This window comes from Liolophura sinensis, chromosome 6 (genome assembly GCF_032854445.1).
Source record: "Liolophura sinensis isolate JHLJ2023 chromosome 6, CUHK_Ljap_v2, whole genome shotgun sequence".
NCBI lineage: Eukaryota > Metazoa > Mollusca > Polyplacophora > Chitonida > Chitonidae > Liolophura > Liolophura sinensis.
Genome location: NC_088300.1, coordinates 73,165,005 through 73,182,937, shown reverse-complemented (window position 1 = coordinate 73,182,937; position 17,933 = coordinate 73,165,005). Strand labels below are relative to the sequence as shown.

Genomic DNA, 17,933 nt, shown 5'->3' with positions numbered 1-17,933 from the left:
CGTAGCCAAGGCAGACCGCGGGAAAGCCACAAACCGCAATCAGACAGCATAGAGGTTCTCACGGTAGAAGTTGTGTGGCAGGGGAGGGAAGACTGCCGGTGTATGAACCGTGCAGATTGTTCTGCCGCTTCCTGCGAGCTGTAGATTCCGTGACGGTCTGGTGAAGTGCCTGGTGAAGAGGGAGAATGACGGGTCGGCGAGCGACCCTCTTTGACATTTCTCAGGGTGCTGCTGTCGTGTCGGGTGCTCATGACGCGGACCCAGACTCTTACCATCCCCCGGTTTGGATTTGTCAAGATGTTGTCGTTGTGAATGTGATTTTTTACCAGTGACACCAGTGTTAGCTAGACGATGTCTTAATCCAGGAAATGCTGATGATGTTGTGACTAGCTCCTGTAGATGGATGAGTTCAGCATGCATTTACAAGTGTGTGTTTACTATATAATTTCTGGGGTTTTTTTTGTTATTCTTTACATGGATATTAGTTTTACTATTAGATAAAACCTATTAATATAGTTATTCTTTTGATTTTGTGATTTGCCTTTGTTTTGTAGACAGTGATCATGATCAATCTCCACACAGTCTAGAGATAGTGCTTAATTCATTATGGCCTTGAAGAGCAGTTTTCTGAGCACGTTTCCTTTACATTTTGCTGTGGAACACAATGAAGACGTATTACAATTTCAGTCAGGATCTTTGACAGAATGAGTATATGTTGCACAGGTACTTGATATTTATCTTGAAGTGACACACAAGATTCGGGCTCAGTCCCAATCCTAGACAGGGAGTATATGTACATCCTGTCACTGCTTGTGGGGCCCTGGTGTCAAGGAGCAGTCAACAATGCTCATATGGCTGTTCGCAAAGTCAAACACTTTTGGAAGGCAACCAATATTGTGTACATATCCATACGTTACAATCGGGAAAGGCCTTCCAAAACTTGCCAGAGGTCAGTGGTTTATGCTTAGCACGTCATCAATAAACCTGATTGCCACCGTGTATGTGAAAAAATCTTCAGTGTGGTGTTAAACAATCAAATAAATAATTAATTAGAATTAGAACAACCAATCTGTAGATTCCTGTTTGTTTACTGACAACGCTCACGTGGCAATCTATAGCCTGAACCACTTGTGTGTCATGATAGGGATCAACTGTATGCATGTCAGTGCACATATTCGAATATTTCATGATAGAGTCTGTATCGGTACATAAAATCCATTTTAGCAATGAAATAAAATCCATTTTAGCAATGAATTATCTGCCCCTGATCTTTCCAATAGGAGTTATATCACTATATACATGTAGCTACAAAATGCTGACAGTAAAGTTGTCACAGACAAGATTTCTTGGGTAATTTTAAATGTCATTGATAAATCTCTGAATAACCAGACCACAGTGTGCAGTTTATGTTTATAAATTAATACACAATATAATTATCTTTATAATATACAGTGTAGTATGTTGTGAACCATACATCACTCCACTTCAACCAAATACACTCTGATATAAAGACTCCTAACACCAATGTATTTGCTTTGAATTCAAGTCCAGCTCATGCTTAACCTTCAGATTGTCGTGGCTTTCCTGCCCAATTTCCTCCCACCATAATGCTGCCAGTTGTTGTAGAAGTGAAATATTTCAGTGAAAACTCCAGTGAAATAAATCCTATTGCCAAAGGTCAACGACTGTTTACACATGTATCAAAGCTCTAGGTAATGCCTGGGCAATAAGAGAAGCCAGTTAAAGGATTGATTAACCAGGTACATGTACATGTTTTAAAGGATTGAAGTTTTTATGTAATGAATGGCTTAATCATGCCTACGGTTTTGAATTGTATGTATTTGTATTACCTTTGAGTATTTGATTTGCCTTTGAGCAACCATATTGGCTCATACCCAGGACCTCAACACCAACATGACTGCCTGGAGGTCAATATCAAGGCAAAACCAATAAATGCAACAATAAATGTCATAACATGTAATTTTAGTGGATATGTATAGTGTATACATTTCAGAGTGCTTTGTCAATGTTATGTTCATGCACAACTGACTTGCCCAATAATTAAAATGTGTTGTTCAGTTGTGTATGATAAGCAGACTAACACAGCTGGTTGATTTTATGTACACTGTTGATCAATAGCTCTGCTTTTGGCTGTCATTGGGATAATAGCATACAGTGGAATAATTGCATGTTGTATTGCAGCATAGTTAAAACCATAGCCTTACAAATTTTTGGAAATAAGTTATCATTCATGCACCTGTAGATGAATGTAAGATTAGATACATGTATTGATCAGGGTGACATGTATCTATATGTCTTACATGCACCTGCTATTGTTGACAATAAGCTAACAGTGTAGAATGTAACCCTTTGACTTATATTATGTTTGTGTTTAAAGAAGTACTTCACACAAACCTCAATAATTGCTTTGACTCTAAGTTTATGTGGGAACTGATAATTTTAGCTACCTGTAATTATCCATTGTGTCAATAACAGGTGTCTACTTTCCTTTTCTTTTTAGTCTGTTACTTTGGACAAACTACCTGACAAGGTACTTTTGCGAGTCTTCTCCTTCCTGCGACAGAAAGAATTAGGAAAGATAGCAAGGGTGTGCAGAAAGTTTCGTGTAATAGCATATGACAGTCGGCTATGGAAGTCTGTGTCTCTGAGGCCGGACTATTCTGGTCTTCACATAAACAGTATGGAGGCTTTGTTAGCCCTGATCGGGATTCGCTTCGGGCCGACCCTGAGCTACATGGAGCTTCCCAGTGAACTCATCACCCCTCAGGTGCTACACGAGCTGTCCAACAAGTGCCCTAACCTCAAATATCTTACTCTGGACTTCTCCAGTGCTATGCAGCTCCATGACTTCAATGAGTTGAACGCTTTTCCGTGCAATCTACGTAGTCTGTGTATTTGTCTGTCAGAGGTGATATTCCTGGAAGGTTTTATGAGGCGTATTTACAGCTGTCTGTCCTCGTTAGAAGTTTTACATCTCATAGGTGAGTTTGGTTTATGTAATAAAGTGCTATATTGTTTGCAGGCTGGTGCTACAAAGTGATGTTCTTCATAAATTATTCCTTCTAGCATTGCATTTGGCATGATTGACAGTCGTTGTGACCAAACTAACTGTTCTTTGTTGTAAAAAGCTGATGGTAAGCCGGGCCCCTACCTGTTGGATAGATCATGATTTTGTTAATGTGTTGATGTCAGACACAGTCTCAATTGTTATTCAGAATTGTAGTGGCAGTTGTGATGACATGCAGCTTTACACCCATGTACATGTACACTCCACTTCTTCAACCTTCTTACCTTCGTAGGGGTAGTACAGAAATACATGATACCATCATCTGAAGAGCCTGAAGTTTTCAGATTTTGGATACGCTTTGTCATTACAAGCATATGTTTAATTGGATAACTCTTGGTATATTTATGAACGGATTATGTTGATAAATCATATTTAAAATTAAATGTGTGAATTCTAATCCTAATACTTTCTCACTTGACAATGACATCACTGTGTATAAGCAGCTGGTAGACGGACACTGGGTGTAGTGTCTATGGTATGATGTCCCAGTGAGGTAGCACCATAATATATTTAATTATCTTGGGACTGACATGCTAAAATGTTGGAAATACTGTTGTAAGATGTATTTAACCCCAAAGAAACAAGCAGTGTTAATTTCTCCACTGAACAGGCACATTTGAGGTATCTAACAGTGAAGAAGAGGAGACATATGAAGTGATCAACATTAGTAAGATTAAGGCACACACCCCTAACCTGCGAGTGGTCAATCTGTATGGTATAAGCTTCCTGGATGACACCCACGTGGAGATGCTGTCATCCAACTGTATCCACCTGGAGGCACTGGCCTTGAACTTCTGTCTGAGGGTCAAGGGATCATCCTTCAAGATCCTCATCTCCAAGTGTAAGAAACTACGCACCCTTCTTCTTCAGCATGCAGGTAAGAGGAGATGATTTTATTCCCAGTGATATCAAAAATGCCATATTGTCCTGAAATACTAGATGTTTTATTGTTGATAAACGATTTTGGATGAAATCAACTAGAATATACATCGATGTATAAGATGCATTAAAATTAGATTGTGAAATATATTTTATGATTTGCTTCCTTCCTAGAAATTTATACACTTCTTCTCTCTATGCATTGTCCATGCATTGTGCGTGCAATTTTCCAAAGGAAATTTTATTTCATGTGACTAAGGCTTCCCAATAAACATGTTAAGGGTACATGTTCAAACCCAGAGGGTTGTCCCCTGGCTTTAACTCAACTAGATTATTATTTACCTGGCGAGGGAAAATGTTTTTCCCTGAGCTCTACCAGACACCGTTTGCTTATAAAACTGACCGATGTCGTACCAGTGAGCTATTGTTGAGTACTCCATAACAGACTAAACAATTACTTATTATGTAAGGTTAAGCAGGAACGTGTAACATCTTGTGTTCAATATTTAATGTGCTGATGCTGTCTTTATCAGGCCTGGAGGATCAGTACATGCAGCGTGTACCCTGGGAGAACTCTCACGTGTCTGAGTTAGACCTCACTTCCACGGAGCTATCCACAGAGTGCCTGATGGACGTCCTCCCCAGGATGCCAGGATTCACCTTCCTGGGGCTGGGCCACTGCGAGTTCTTCAATGACATGGTCAGTGATGGTCACGGCACAATTGTTCAAAAGCTTAACTTTAGTTTTGTATTTGGCGGAGACTGGTATTTAGATGTACGTGTAAGCTGGGCTTAATTTCTAACACACTTTTGAACAACAGGCCCCAGGGCACTAACTTGGAAACAGTGATTTACATTAATTTTTCACGACCTCTCATGTACAAAAGTATATTGTGGTAGCTTATGTAGAGTGTAGCTTATTGAACTGAAGTATTGGTTGATAACATGAGCCAGAAGGGTATCTGAAGATAGAAAACAAGTGGTGAACGTTCTAAGTTGGTTTTCCTGCCGTTTAGGGTACAAATAGAATTTATCTTTTCTTAGCATGGTTTAATCTTAGTAAAATGTGTGTTAAAAAATCCACATCTTGAGAAGGTTTTTTTTTTCATACTACAAATCATGCAGTCCTGACTGAATTATAACTAAACATTTAGACAGAAAAAATGCCTTTTAAACAACCAAAACCAGTTGTCAGATTGAAGTAAGTTAATTCTTTTGGTTCACTTTCAGGCTATGCATACACTGTTGTTCAAATATGGAATCCTTCAGAGAAATTATTTTTTTTTCGCTATGAGTGGAAGTCGTTGTCACGTTAGATTCCTCTCTGGTTGTACATGGGTAGGCCAGCAACCTCTTGATGGTAATGGGTTTCCCCCAGTTTCTGCCTGTTTCCTCCCACTGAAATGCTGGCCGTCATCATACAAGTGAAAAATTCTTGGGCACAGCATAAAACACCAGTCAGATAAATAAATAAGTTTTTTGTGAAATAATGATGTCATGACATGAAATTTATGACGTATTGTTTTATATTAATATACAGAATGATATCCTTTTAATATATACATGCATTTCTTGTACCTAATGAAGTAGGTACAGACACCTCTTCTCACACATATGATGTGTAATTGTGAGACTACGTTTATGACTGTTTTATTAACACCACGTGCACAGATTCTGGAGAAGATGGTGGAAAAGGGAAAGCTGAACAAGTTAATGGCTCTGGATATAAGTAACACTCCAGCGCTATCTGAGAGTGCCATTTACAACTTCCTGAGAGCCAATGGGAAAGGCCTGCGTGGACTGATGCTGGCCGGAAAGCCAAAACTCACAGAAAATTTCTGGCTGGATGTTATCCCTAAACTGAAACAAATCAAGTAAGTGATATGTGTTGTGCAGTCATATCTCTGCTGTTGTTAACCAGGTGTCTATGGCAGCAGTTAGTGGATAAGGCTTAGCAGAAACACCGACCTTAGTTGTCATAATTGTATGCCGTGCTGAAACGGCCTGCTCAAGAATGTTCTCAGATACACAAGAAATATCCCATCTTTTTGATGGTTTATATTGTTGAACTCATGCACTGCTATGCTCATTGACCAAACTGCAGTCTGAACAGAATGTAAAACTAAATTGTTCAGAATTGGTCAATATTGCTTGTATCCCTCTCGTGTAGCACCCAGAACTGTCCTTGAAGCCCCCTTCTCATAGAAGTGTGGGTCTGAGGACATCACCTCCAGTGTTTGATTGGAAAACAATCATTATGCCTGTCCATCATTACATCGCTGTCCATGGTGGACAGATCTGCATGTCCTGTGGGCACGTTGTGTGAAGTTTATAACAAAGGTATGGACTAGTATGATTTCATGGCTTGTCTGGAATAATTGTAGGAGAATCAAGCCTCTTGAGTGCAAAGAATCTGAAGATTTTCTTCACGGAAACTTTTGCATTTATGTACACGTGAGTGCAACCATGTAGGCACTATATCACTATATATAGGGAAAGGTGTTAAAATGTGGGATTGTTGTGAGTTCAGGTTCAGCTCGTTCTGCTTTTCTCTCTGATTGTATGTGGGAATGTCTGTCACCAACCTGTGGATGGTTGTGGTATCCCCCAGGCTCTGACTGGTTTCCTGCTACCATAATGCTGGTCGTCATCGCCATATAAGTGAAATATTCTTGATGGCGGTGTGAAACACCAATAATATAAATATAATGTGGGAGAGATGTATGCATGTGTCCATGTAATGAGAGAGAATAGTTTCATGACACAGGTCACAGTGGCACATACATACATGTGTCTTAGAGGTAGTGTTAAGAGAATTGTGTATAAATTGTATATAAAGAGGCTTTGTTGACAATAACATCAAATGGTTTGTACTCTTTGTACTCAAGAACATGTCAATATTTTCTGTATTATAAACAGCTTTGGTTTTAGATAGACCAATATATAGATAAAACAAAATGGTTTAGCTTATTTGTTACCAAAAAATAGATTAAAAATGTCTGATTGTGCATGTATGTTATACCCATCTATACCACAGTAAGATGTAAAAACTTTGATGGTAATTGGCAGATTGTCAGATTTGTATAATTTAGCAGTTTTCTCTAAGTGGCACGCCACTGTGTCTCAGTCACACAATAAACCAGGTACACACTGTAATTCCTTTACCCTTTCACATATTTGTAAGGTGTTTATTCAAGCATATTCTGAAGGCATTATTCTGACTGATAAATTTATACTTTTTGTGAAACCCTGAAACTGGCCAATCCAACTAACATTGTTTTATCTCCTAAATCAAATATGTGCATAAATTGCACTGAAAGTTTTCTTTTCCCATGCGAGAAGGTTGAGGAATTCGGGTACATGTACGTCAGCCTTGTAAAGATACAGGAGTTGATGGGTGTGGTCAAATTCTCAGAGCACCTATGCTTGATAGCTAAATTATGGCAGAAACTATGAACTGAGCTAACATCTTGTGTGGTAATTTAAGGAATAATGGAGAAGACATTAGTTTTTTCTGCACTGTACATACTTCTGTAGAGCACATAGTTGGAATACTATCCACTGCTGGATACCTTCATGCAGCTAAACCTGCCACCAGCATTTTGTGTATATTTCAGCTTGTGAAGCAAGACAAGATTGATACATCAAGGTTGATGGTTGATATCCGACTGCTTTAGACCACTCTGTATTACATATGAGTACTCTTCAGCTTCAAACAAGAACATGAACAATTTTTTTTTTTAAATATACATGTATTAAGTCTTTGGTGCCTGCACATTCACATGTAAACACTGTGAAGCTGTGAAAGGCGATAGTGGCTGCTTTGGTCCCTTCCCCATGGAGTGTTCATGGGAAGAACATTTGGCAGTTGATAGTTGCACTACCTGTACATGTGTATTGGCAGAATATGGCCTGAAACTAATTGTTTATAGATGTACAGGTACATGGCGCGCGGCACAACCAGTGGACTTGTTTTGATGCACGTACTAGTAGCTATAGTTTTGTAGTTTCATGCACTCAAGGTTTTGGCCAGACTTTTGGACAGCAAACATGTTTGGCTATGAACATAAGACGTGGATTATTAGATATCAGTACTTCATTAAGTTAAACATTGGTACATCTATTTCTTTGATTATAAGTTAATTTGTTGCATTTTTACATGGTAACAATTGAACAAGATACACTGTACTCCTTTTTCGATTATCTGCAAAAGTTAATAATATTAACTATTATATTAATAAAATGTTAGTAATATTTTTTCATTTTGTTACATTTCTTACAGCATTTAAATAGCCATGGATTTCAGTGTGATGTATGATGTACATGTAAGTGGTACTCCACATGTATTTATGGTGTAGGTTCACTGCTAAGGTTTTTGCCGAGGTGAATAAGTGGTAGAAATATTTGTCATACTAAAAACTTTTTGATGTTGTCTGGCTTTAGGAATTCTACCATGTAAATAACAGTTAGCCTAAAACTAGTACTACATGTATTTGGCTTTCTTTTGTAAAAGATGACATTGTAGGTAGCAGTCAGGGGTGTGGGAAAATATAACCTGTGGAGCTTTTCTTGTAATTTGTCTTCTTTCAAATAAGTTAAGGAAATGCATGGAGGTTGATAAGTGGAGTGTTTGGCTGTTCATGTTGAAATATGAAGTGTACAGACATGGGTTGTTTGCATATACCACTATAATTTCTCTGTACAAAGCAGTGTACAGTAGCTCATGTGTGAGTTCTCGTTTTAAAATAAGATTTGATAGCCTTGCACCACCTGTTGTGAATTGATTACAATACGTAAAAGTACACACCCATGTAGTTGATGCAACTGATAAGTGATGGTAAAATTGCTTGTTAAGTGTTTGTTTGTGGAAGGTGGCAGCTATGTCTGGAGAGTTTGCTTTTTCTTCATTCAAAGTCTGCACAAGTCAGTCTGCAGGTAACAAGAAATATGTGAGTAGCAGTATGAATCTCATGTAGTTTATTGAATTTGCTGATAATAATAAAACTTACCGTGGTAGAGGCTTAACCTTATACATATACATAATACAGGACATTGGTACAGCAAGATATATATATGTCCATTTTTGGGCTCTCTTTTCAGTGAAGCAATGATGTAATTGACATGACTTTAGCTAATTTTGTCTTGAACATAAACAACAACTCCCTTTAAAGTATTGTGCTTGAAATAATTACCCCATGAAGGAAATACATGTTTGTACATGTGTGCCAGTTATGGATCATTGCACACACTTTGATTTTGGGGCAATATGAAATCACCGATACACCCTGTTGGATAGAAACATTGCCTTTACATGTATGTGGCTTTATTTGTGAAACAGTTCCTTGATAAATGATGGGTTCAGCAGGAGCATATAAATCTGTGAAGCTAGCACCTCTGCCCTGGACCTCTATATGTACCCCAGGCTGCTGGCCGACCCGACTGTAGATATTGCATGTACCCAGCAGTCTGATTTCTACAGCAGATGGCAGAAGGATGAAAGTAAACCCTGACTTCTGTTCTACACCATGAAACAGTTCCTGAGAAACCATTAGCCATACTTGTAGACAAAATTACTGCAAATGCTTTATTTGTTATTATGCATTTAGTAGGTAGGTTTGTATGGTGTTGATTTTGTGTGCAGAGATACAAGTTCTACCGGACACTATATTTGTATGTTTACCACTAATACAGTCTGACATTGTAAATACATATGTATCACTGTATCACTTATTCATACTGAATTGTAAATTTGGTTATTATATCATCAAAATATCATGGCCCCAGTGCAATTATGCTATAATGTTGCTCCAGTAATGAATGTATTGATGCATGGAATTGTCAGAACATTTACAACAGAACTCCTTACACATGTACATGGAATAACATTAATGTTTTGTTTCAAAGTTAACAAACTTAATGGCAAAAAAGGCATCTTTTACAAAATTTTGAAAGTATAATATTTTTTTGTGATTGGTGCTACCCTATTGTGTAGTACATGCCATAGACATGTATTTTCCTCATGTAAAATCTGTCAATTATAGGAAATTGTAATTTATTTAAACTGTATATTTATGCATCTTTATTTAACATTGTTTTGGCATGCAATACACATGCATGTGCAGGGTACATCAGTTTTTTAGAGGACCCATGGGTATTCCCAAGGTTGCAAAGGTTTTACAGGGTGTTCCCAAACACAATTATAAAAAAAATGTCTATTCAATGTCTTTTATTGGAAATGATTAAATTGATGCAAAATGTTGGTGCAACACTGCAATCCTGGTAATTATCATTAATATTAATTAATGTTAATTATTGTTATCTACATGTATGTGCAAATATTTTAAATGTCAGATTATCCCAATGCCTTCATCATGGCTGCCTATATTAACATTGGCACCATCTGGTAAAAACATATAGCCATATGTTTTTTATATCTGACAATGAATGCTAAAGCCGTTGAGTTTACAGTGTTATGTCTACACATGCCCAGGTGCTTTATTAGAGTTTGTAATGTAGTAGCATCTCCCCTCCCTCTCTGCTCCTCCCATCCTTAGACCTGGCTGTTAGGGGCCCCATGGGGAGAACAGAACTGGGCTGGTTTGGAAGCTACCCAGCGTTAAACCACTCAGGTGATAGCCAGACCTGAATGTTTAGACAGATCTGTACAGCCCTAGTAAACACACGGGATGGATGGTATCACCAACACATTTCATTTCTGAAATATTCTGGGAAAGGCAAATTTGACTGGAAACTATGCACTGTCAGTTTCAGCTATTAACTACATTTGATTGGTAGTACCCCAGACAAATTTGGAATGATCACTTCAACCATTATTTTCTTCCAAGATTCCTGAGTGCAGTTTAGTGATTGCTTTTACTCCTCAGACAATATTGGCCAAGGGTATTGTCGTAGCGGGCGGCGTCCATCAGTCTGTCCATATCCTTGTAAACGCTCTATCTTTAGAACAGATTAGCACCAGTTCACCACACTTACACCTTGGCTTGAGGAAAAATCTATATATTTTCAGCAAACTTGACCTTTTTCTTTAAGATAATAGGTGTCATTTGAGCAAAATTTTAATAAAAGGCTTGAAAACGCTCTGTCTCTAGAACAGTTTAGCCCAAATTCACCGAACTTAGACTACACTTACACTTTGTCTTGAGAAAGAACTCTATAAGGCCTATTACGCATTCAGGTTCTCGGCAGTTCCGCATGGGGGTACTCGCACATATACCCGGGATTGGGGTTAGAATCCAGGCGGTGAATGGCCTTCGCGTACATAAGTGTTGGGCGAATGGTGCATATTCTCAATGGAAAGAGTGAGTGATTGAGTGTTTTGGGGTTAACGTTGTACTTAACAATTTTTCAGTCATATGACAACAAAGGAATCCTTAGAGTGTATGCAATATACCGCCGGTTTTTTATTTAGTGCTGGGGGGCTTCCGTGGCTCAGTCGGTTAGCGGGCTAGCGCAGCGTAATGACCCAGGAGCCTCTCACCAATGTGGTCGCTGTGAGTTCAAGTCCAGCTCATGCTGGCTTCCTCTCCAGCCGTAAGTGGGAAGGTCTTCCAGCAACCTGCGGATGGTCGTGAGTTTCCCCCGGGCTGTTCCCGGTTTCCACCCACCATAATGCTGGCCGCCGTCGTATAAGTGAAATATTCTTGAGTACGGCGTAAAACACCAATCAAATAAATAAATAAATTATTTAGTGCTGCTTCATTGAGAAGCCTTACCAAAGACAAGTAAGCCACCCCGCCCAAGCCATTATACTGATACAGGTCAACCAGTCATTGCATTATCCACTTCATGCTGAACGCCAAGCGAGGAAGTTGCAGGTTGCTCTTTAAAGGTCTTAGGTGTGACTCGATCCAGGATTGACCCTGGATATACTGCTCCTGAAGCGGAGGCTATCGGGGCCGGTTTCAATTAAAAGAAAATCTACACTACCTTTCCTTATGACTTACTTGTTTTCTTATCTTTTGTGGCCATAGCCATACGTGTCAGTTGTTTATTTAGATCACTCTAAGCATTAACCAGCACACGTGTTAAAGTGCAAGGATACCGCATGTAGGCCTAAAAACTGGCTAGCCGGCAACTCACGAGCATAGGGTCAAAGATGTTCATACCATACGTTTTTATTAGCAATTCATCGGTCAACATCAAGGAATAAATAAAGTATTCCATGTAAGGACTATTTATAAAATATAGGCCTATATAAATCCGTTTTTGATTTTAAATTATTTGTATAAACAAATTTGTTTTTGAGAAGAGAGGCCCCCACCAAGACATCTCAAGACTGGAGTCGTAATCTGGATTTAGCTTTTATGAGTATAATTCTTTTGATTTGTACATCTTCTGGCATTAAGCACTTTTATGAACTGAGTACAAATGAAGAACACCATGGAAAATGATGACTCGCTTCACATTTCACTTCAAACAAAATTTGTCATGGATGCGTTGAGAATATGCTCCATTCGCCCAACACTTATGTAGGCGAAGGCTGCTGACAGCCAAGATTTTAACCCCAATTTCCGGTATATGTGAAAGCGCCCCACGTCACAGAACTCCCGAGAACCTGAATCCACAATAGGCCCTATTGGTTTTCAGCGACCTTGGCCTTTTTCTTCAAGGTCATTAGGGTAATTTGGGTTAAATTTTATAAAAAGCTTGCAAACATGATATCTCCAGAGCAGTTTATGCCAAATTCACCAAACTTACACTGTGGCATGAGGAAGAACTGTATTGATTTTCAGCTCCTTTGACCTTTTTCTTCAAACTCACAGGGGTCATTTAAGTGAAATTTTACATATGAGGCTGCAACATCAGTCTGAAATAAACAAAAAAAGTTCTCGTAGAAAGGTAATCTCCTGCTTCATGTTTCATAACTTTCTAAACAACTTTCTGTGAACACCTGACCTTTGACTGACTAGGAAGAACCATGTGTATAGTTGTTTATGATCCTGCCTTTGGCTGTCAAGGAAGAATCATGTAAATAATTGTTTATGACCTTGCTTTAATGAACACCTGACCTTTGGCTGTCAAGGAAGAATCATGTAAATAATTGTTTATGACCTTGCTTTAGTGAACATCTGACCTTTGGCTGTCAAGGAAGAATCATGAATATAGTTGTTTATAATCCTGCCTCAGTGAACATCTGACTTTTGGCTTTCAGGGAAGAATCATGTAAATAATTGTTTATGACCTTGCCTTAGTGAACATCCGACCTTAGGCTGTCAAGGAAGAATCATGTAAATAATTGTTCATGACCTTGCTTTAGTGAACATCTGACCTTTGGCTTTCAAGGAAGAATCATGTAAATACTTGTTTATGACCTTGCTTTAGTGAACACCTGACCTTTGGCTGTCCAGGAAGAATCATGTAAATAATTGTTTATGACCTTGCCTAAGTGAACATCTGACCTTAGGCTGTCAAGGAAGAATCATGTAAATAATTATTTATGACCTTGGTTTAGTGAACATCTGACCTTAGGCTGTCCAGGAAGAATCATGTAAATAATTGTTCATGACCTTGCTTTAGTGAACATCTGACCTTTGGCTTTCGAGGAAGAATCATGTAAATACTTGTTTATGACCTTGCCTTAGTGAACATCTGACCTTTGGCTGTTAAGGAAGAATCATGTAAATAATTGTTTATGACCTTGGTTTAGTGAACATCTGACCTTTGGCTGTCAAGGAAGAATCATGTACATTTTTCGGCGGTGTGAACGATGACTTTCCTAATTCTTTTTTATATTTCAACCATTTCGGCTGTAAATTATCCATTGGCACAATCTTAGTTTAAAATGAATACAGTGTGTGAAATTCTCTTAGTTGATTTGAATTTAAAAAAAACAATAGTTTTTCATAATACGCTTTTAATTTGTTATACAGACTTTGTTCAGTCCATATCCATACATTTTTGTCAAGAATGAATTTCTTGGTTTACAGAAAGATTTTAAATTTGCCATCAGTTTTATGCCCTGATAATTATAGATTTACTGTTGTTCTTTAACCTTTCGCATGTTTGCAAGATGTTTATTAAAAAATATTCTGAGTGCGTTACTCTGTGTAGACTGATAAAATTATACTTTTTGTGAAGCCCTGACATTGGCCAACAATACCCGTGTAGATTTGCCTCCAAAATCAAATTAAAGAAGTGCATTAATCACAGTGAAATTTGCTCTTCATATGTGAAAAGGTGGAGGAAATTAGGGTACTAGTGCTTAATTCTAAAAATGTGTGTTTCTCCTGAGCATGGCCCACCTAACACCCCTTTTTTTGCATAAATAACGTACATGTATTCATGGTTTGGCATGAGTCACCAATCAAGAAACTGTAGCTTGAAGCATATAACTAGAAACATTGTTTCTCTGTAATTCACTGTGGGAGCCATGCTTGCCTGTACTGGTGGGTATATCCAGTGGAATCGATAGCTAGCTAGTAGACCTCAGTTGTACAGAAATATAAATCTACAAAGTGGTCTGTGGCATCTGTGAAGTCTTTGTATCTAACCATTGGTATCCTTGGGGGTTTGAAGCTGTTTTCCACATCAGTACCATGTTTCTCACTACCACGTAAAACATCAAGTAATGAAATTTATAAATGTTAAAAAACATTAAAGGGGAAGAAAATTTAAAAATGATGCCAAAATCAGATGAAAGAGAAAATGCTAAAGCCGTTGAGTTTACAGTGTTATGTCTACACATGCCCAGGTGCTTTATTAGAGTTTGTAATGTAGTAGCATCTCCCCTCCCTCTCTGCTCCTCCCATCCTTAGACCTGGCTGTTAGGGGCCCCATGGGGAGAACAGAACTGGGCTGGTTTGGAAGCTACCCAGCGTTAAACCACTCAGGTGATAGCCAGACCTGAATGTTAGACAGATCTGTACAGCCCTAGTAAACACACGGGATGGATGGTATCACCAACACATTTCATTTCTGAAATATTCTGGGAAAGGCAAATTTGACTGGAAACTATGCACTGTCAGTTTCAGCTATTAACTACATTTGATTGGTAGTACCCCAGACAAATTTGGAATGATCACTTCAACCATTATTTTCTTCCAAGATTCCTGAGTGCAGTTTAGTGATTGCTTTTACTCCTCAGACAATATTGGCCAAGGGTATTGTCGTAGCGGGCGGCGTCCATCAGTCTGTCCATATCCTTGTAAACGCTCTATCTTTAGAACAGATTAGCACCAGTTCACCACACTTACACCTTGGCTTGAGGAAAAATCTATATATTTTCAGCAAACTTGACCTTTTTCTTTAAGATAATAGGTGTCATTTGAGCAAAATTTTAATAAAAGGCTTGAAAACGCTCTGTCTCTAGAACAGTTTAGCCCAAATTCACCGAACTTAGACTACACTTACACTTTGTCTTGAGAAAGAACTCTATAAGGCCTATTACGCATTCAGGTTCTCGGCAGTTCCGCATGGGGGTACTCGCACATATACCCGGGATTGGGGTTAGAATCCAGGCGGTGAATGGCCTTCGCGTACATAAGTGTTGGGCGAATGGTGCATATTCTCAATGAAAGAGTGAGTGATTGAGTGTTTTGGGGTTAACGTTGTACTTAACAATTTTTCAGTCATATGACAACAAAGGAATCCTTAGAGTGTATGCAATATACCGCCGGTTTTTTATTTAGTGCTGGGGGCTTCCGTGGCTCAGTCGGTTAGCGGGCTAGCGCAGCGTAATGACCCAGGAGCCTCTCACCAATGTGGTCGCTGTGAGTTCAAGTCCAGCTCATGCTGGCTTCCTCTCCAGCCGTAAGTGGGAAGGTCTTCCAGCAACCTGCGGATGGTCGTGAGTTTTCCCCCGGGCTGTTCCCGGTTTCCACCCACCATAATGCTGGCCGCCGTCGTATAAGTGAAATATTCTTGAGTACGGCGTAAAACACCAATCAAATAAATAAATAAATTATTTAGTGCTGCTTCATTGAGAAGCCTTACCAAAGACAAGTAAGCCACCCCGCCCAAGCCATTATACTGATACAGGTCAACCAGTCATTGCATTATCCACTTCATGCTGAACGCCAAGCGAGGAAGTTGCAGGTTGCTCTTTAAAGGTCTTAGGTGTGACTCGATCCAGGATTGACCCTGGATATACTGCTCCTGAAGCGGAGGCTATCGGGGCCGGTTTCAATTAAAAGAAAATCTACACTACCTTTCCTTATGACTTACTTGTTTTCTTATCTTTTGTGGCCATAGCCATACGTGTCAGTTGTTTATTTAGATCACTCTAAGCATTAACCAGCACACGTGTTAAAGTGCAAGGATACCGCATGTAGGCCTAAAAACTGGCTAGCCGGCAACTCACGAGCATAGGGTCAAAGATGTTCATACCATACGTTTTTATTAGCAATTCATCGGTCAACATCAAGGAATAAATAAAGTATTCCATGTAAGGACTATTTATAAAATATAGGCCTATATAAATCCGTTTTTGATTTTAAATTATTTGTATAAACAAATTTGTTTTTGAGAAGAGAGGCCCCCACCAAGACATCTCAAGACTGGAGTCGTAATCTGGATTTAGCTTTTATGAGTATAATTCTTTTGATTTGTACATCTTCTGGCATTAAGCACTTTTATGAACTGAGTACAAATGAAGAACACCATGGAAAATGATGACTTCGCTTCACATTTCACTTCAAACAAATTTGTCATGGATGCGTTGAGAATATGCTCCATTCGCCCAACACTTATGTAGGCGAAGGCTGCTGACAGCCAAGATTTTAACCCCAATTTCCGGTATATGTGAAAGCGCCCCACGTCACAGAACTCCCGAGAACCTGAATCCACAATAGGCCCTATTGGTTTTCAGCGACCTTGGCCTTTTTCTTCAAGGTCATTAGGGTAATTTGGGTTAAATTTTATAAAAAGCTTGCAAACATGATATCTCCAGAGCAGTTTATGCCAAATTCACCAAACTTACACTGTGGCATGAGGAAGAACTGTATTGATTTTCAGCTCCTTTGACCTTTTCTTCAAACTCACAGGGGTCATTTAAGTGAAATTTACATATGAGGCTGCAACATCAGTCTGAAATAAACAAAAAAAGTTCTCGTAGAAAGGTAATCTCCTGCTTCATGTTTCATAACTTTCTAAACAACTTTCTGTGAACACCTGACCTTTGACTGACTAGGAAGAACCATGTGTATAGTTGTTTATGATCCTGCCTTTGGCTGTCAAGGAAGAATCATGTAAATAATTGTTTATGACCTTGCTTTAATGAACACCTGACCTTTGGCTGTCAAGGAAGAATCATGTAAATAATTGTTTATGACCTTGCTTTAGTGAACATCTGACCTTTGGCTGTCAAGGAAGAATCATGAATATAGTTGTTTATAATCCTGCCTCAGTGAACATCTGACTTTTGGCTTTCAGGGAAGAATCATGTAAATAATTGTTTATGACCTTGCCTTAGTGAACATCCGACCTTAGGCTGTCAAGGAAGAATCATGTAAATAATTGTTCATGACCTTGCTTTAGTGAACATCTGACCTTTGGCTTTCAAGGAAGAATCATGTAAATACTTGTTTATGACCTTGCTTTAGTGAACACCTGACCTTTGGCTGTCCAGGAAGAATCATGTAAATAATTGTTTATGACCTTGCCTAAGTGAACATCTGACCTTAGGCTGTCAAGGAAGAATCATGTAAATAATTATTTATGACCTTGGTTTAGTGAACATCTGACCTTAGGCTGTCCAGGAAGAATCATGTAAATAATTGTTCATGACCTTGCTTTAGTGAACATCTGACCTTTGGCTTTCGAGGAAGAATCATGTAAATACTTGTTTATGACCTTGCCTTAGTGAACATCTGACCTTTGGCTGTTAAGGAAGAATCATGTAAATAATTGTTTATGACCTTGGTTTAGTGAACATCTGACCTTTGGCTGTCAAGGAAGAATCATGTACATTTTTCGGCGGTGTGAACGATGACTTTCCTAAATTCTTTTT

General features: G+C 38.7%; 1 protein-coding gene across 2 annotated transcripts in view; it reads left to right on the top strand.

The window, feature by feature from the left end:
• The window catches only part of LOC135466240 (F-box/LRR-repeat protein fbxl-1-like), a 36,625-nt gene that overhangs the window by 12,711 nt on the left and 5,981 nt on the right, over nt 1-17,933 (top strand). The window contains exons 1-5 of one of the 2 annotated variants that reach the window (XM_064743646.1): nt 333-426; nt 2,522-3,002; nt 3,699-3,965; nt 4,501-4,667; nt 5,639-5,841. In XM_064743646.1, the coding sequence (XP_064599716.1) occupies nt 400-426; nt 2,522-3,002; nt 3,699-3,965; nt 4,501-4,667; nt 5,639-5,841 (1,145 nt within the window). In that variant the 5' untranslated portion in view covers nt 333-399. Of the gene's footprint in view, nt 1-332; nt 427-2,521; nt 3,003-3,698; nt 3,966-4,500; nt 4,668-5,638; nt 5,842-17,933 lie in introns of those variants that run through there. The other variant, XM_064743647.1, reaches the window with a different exon arrangement.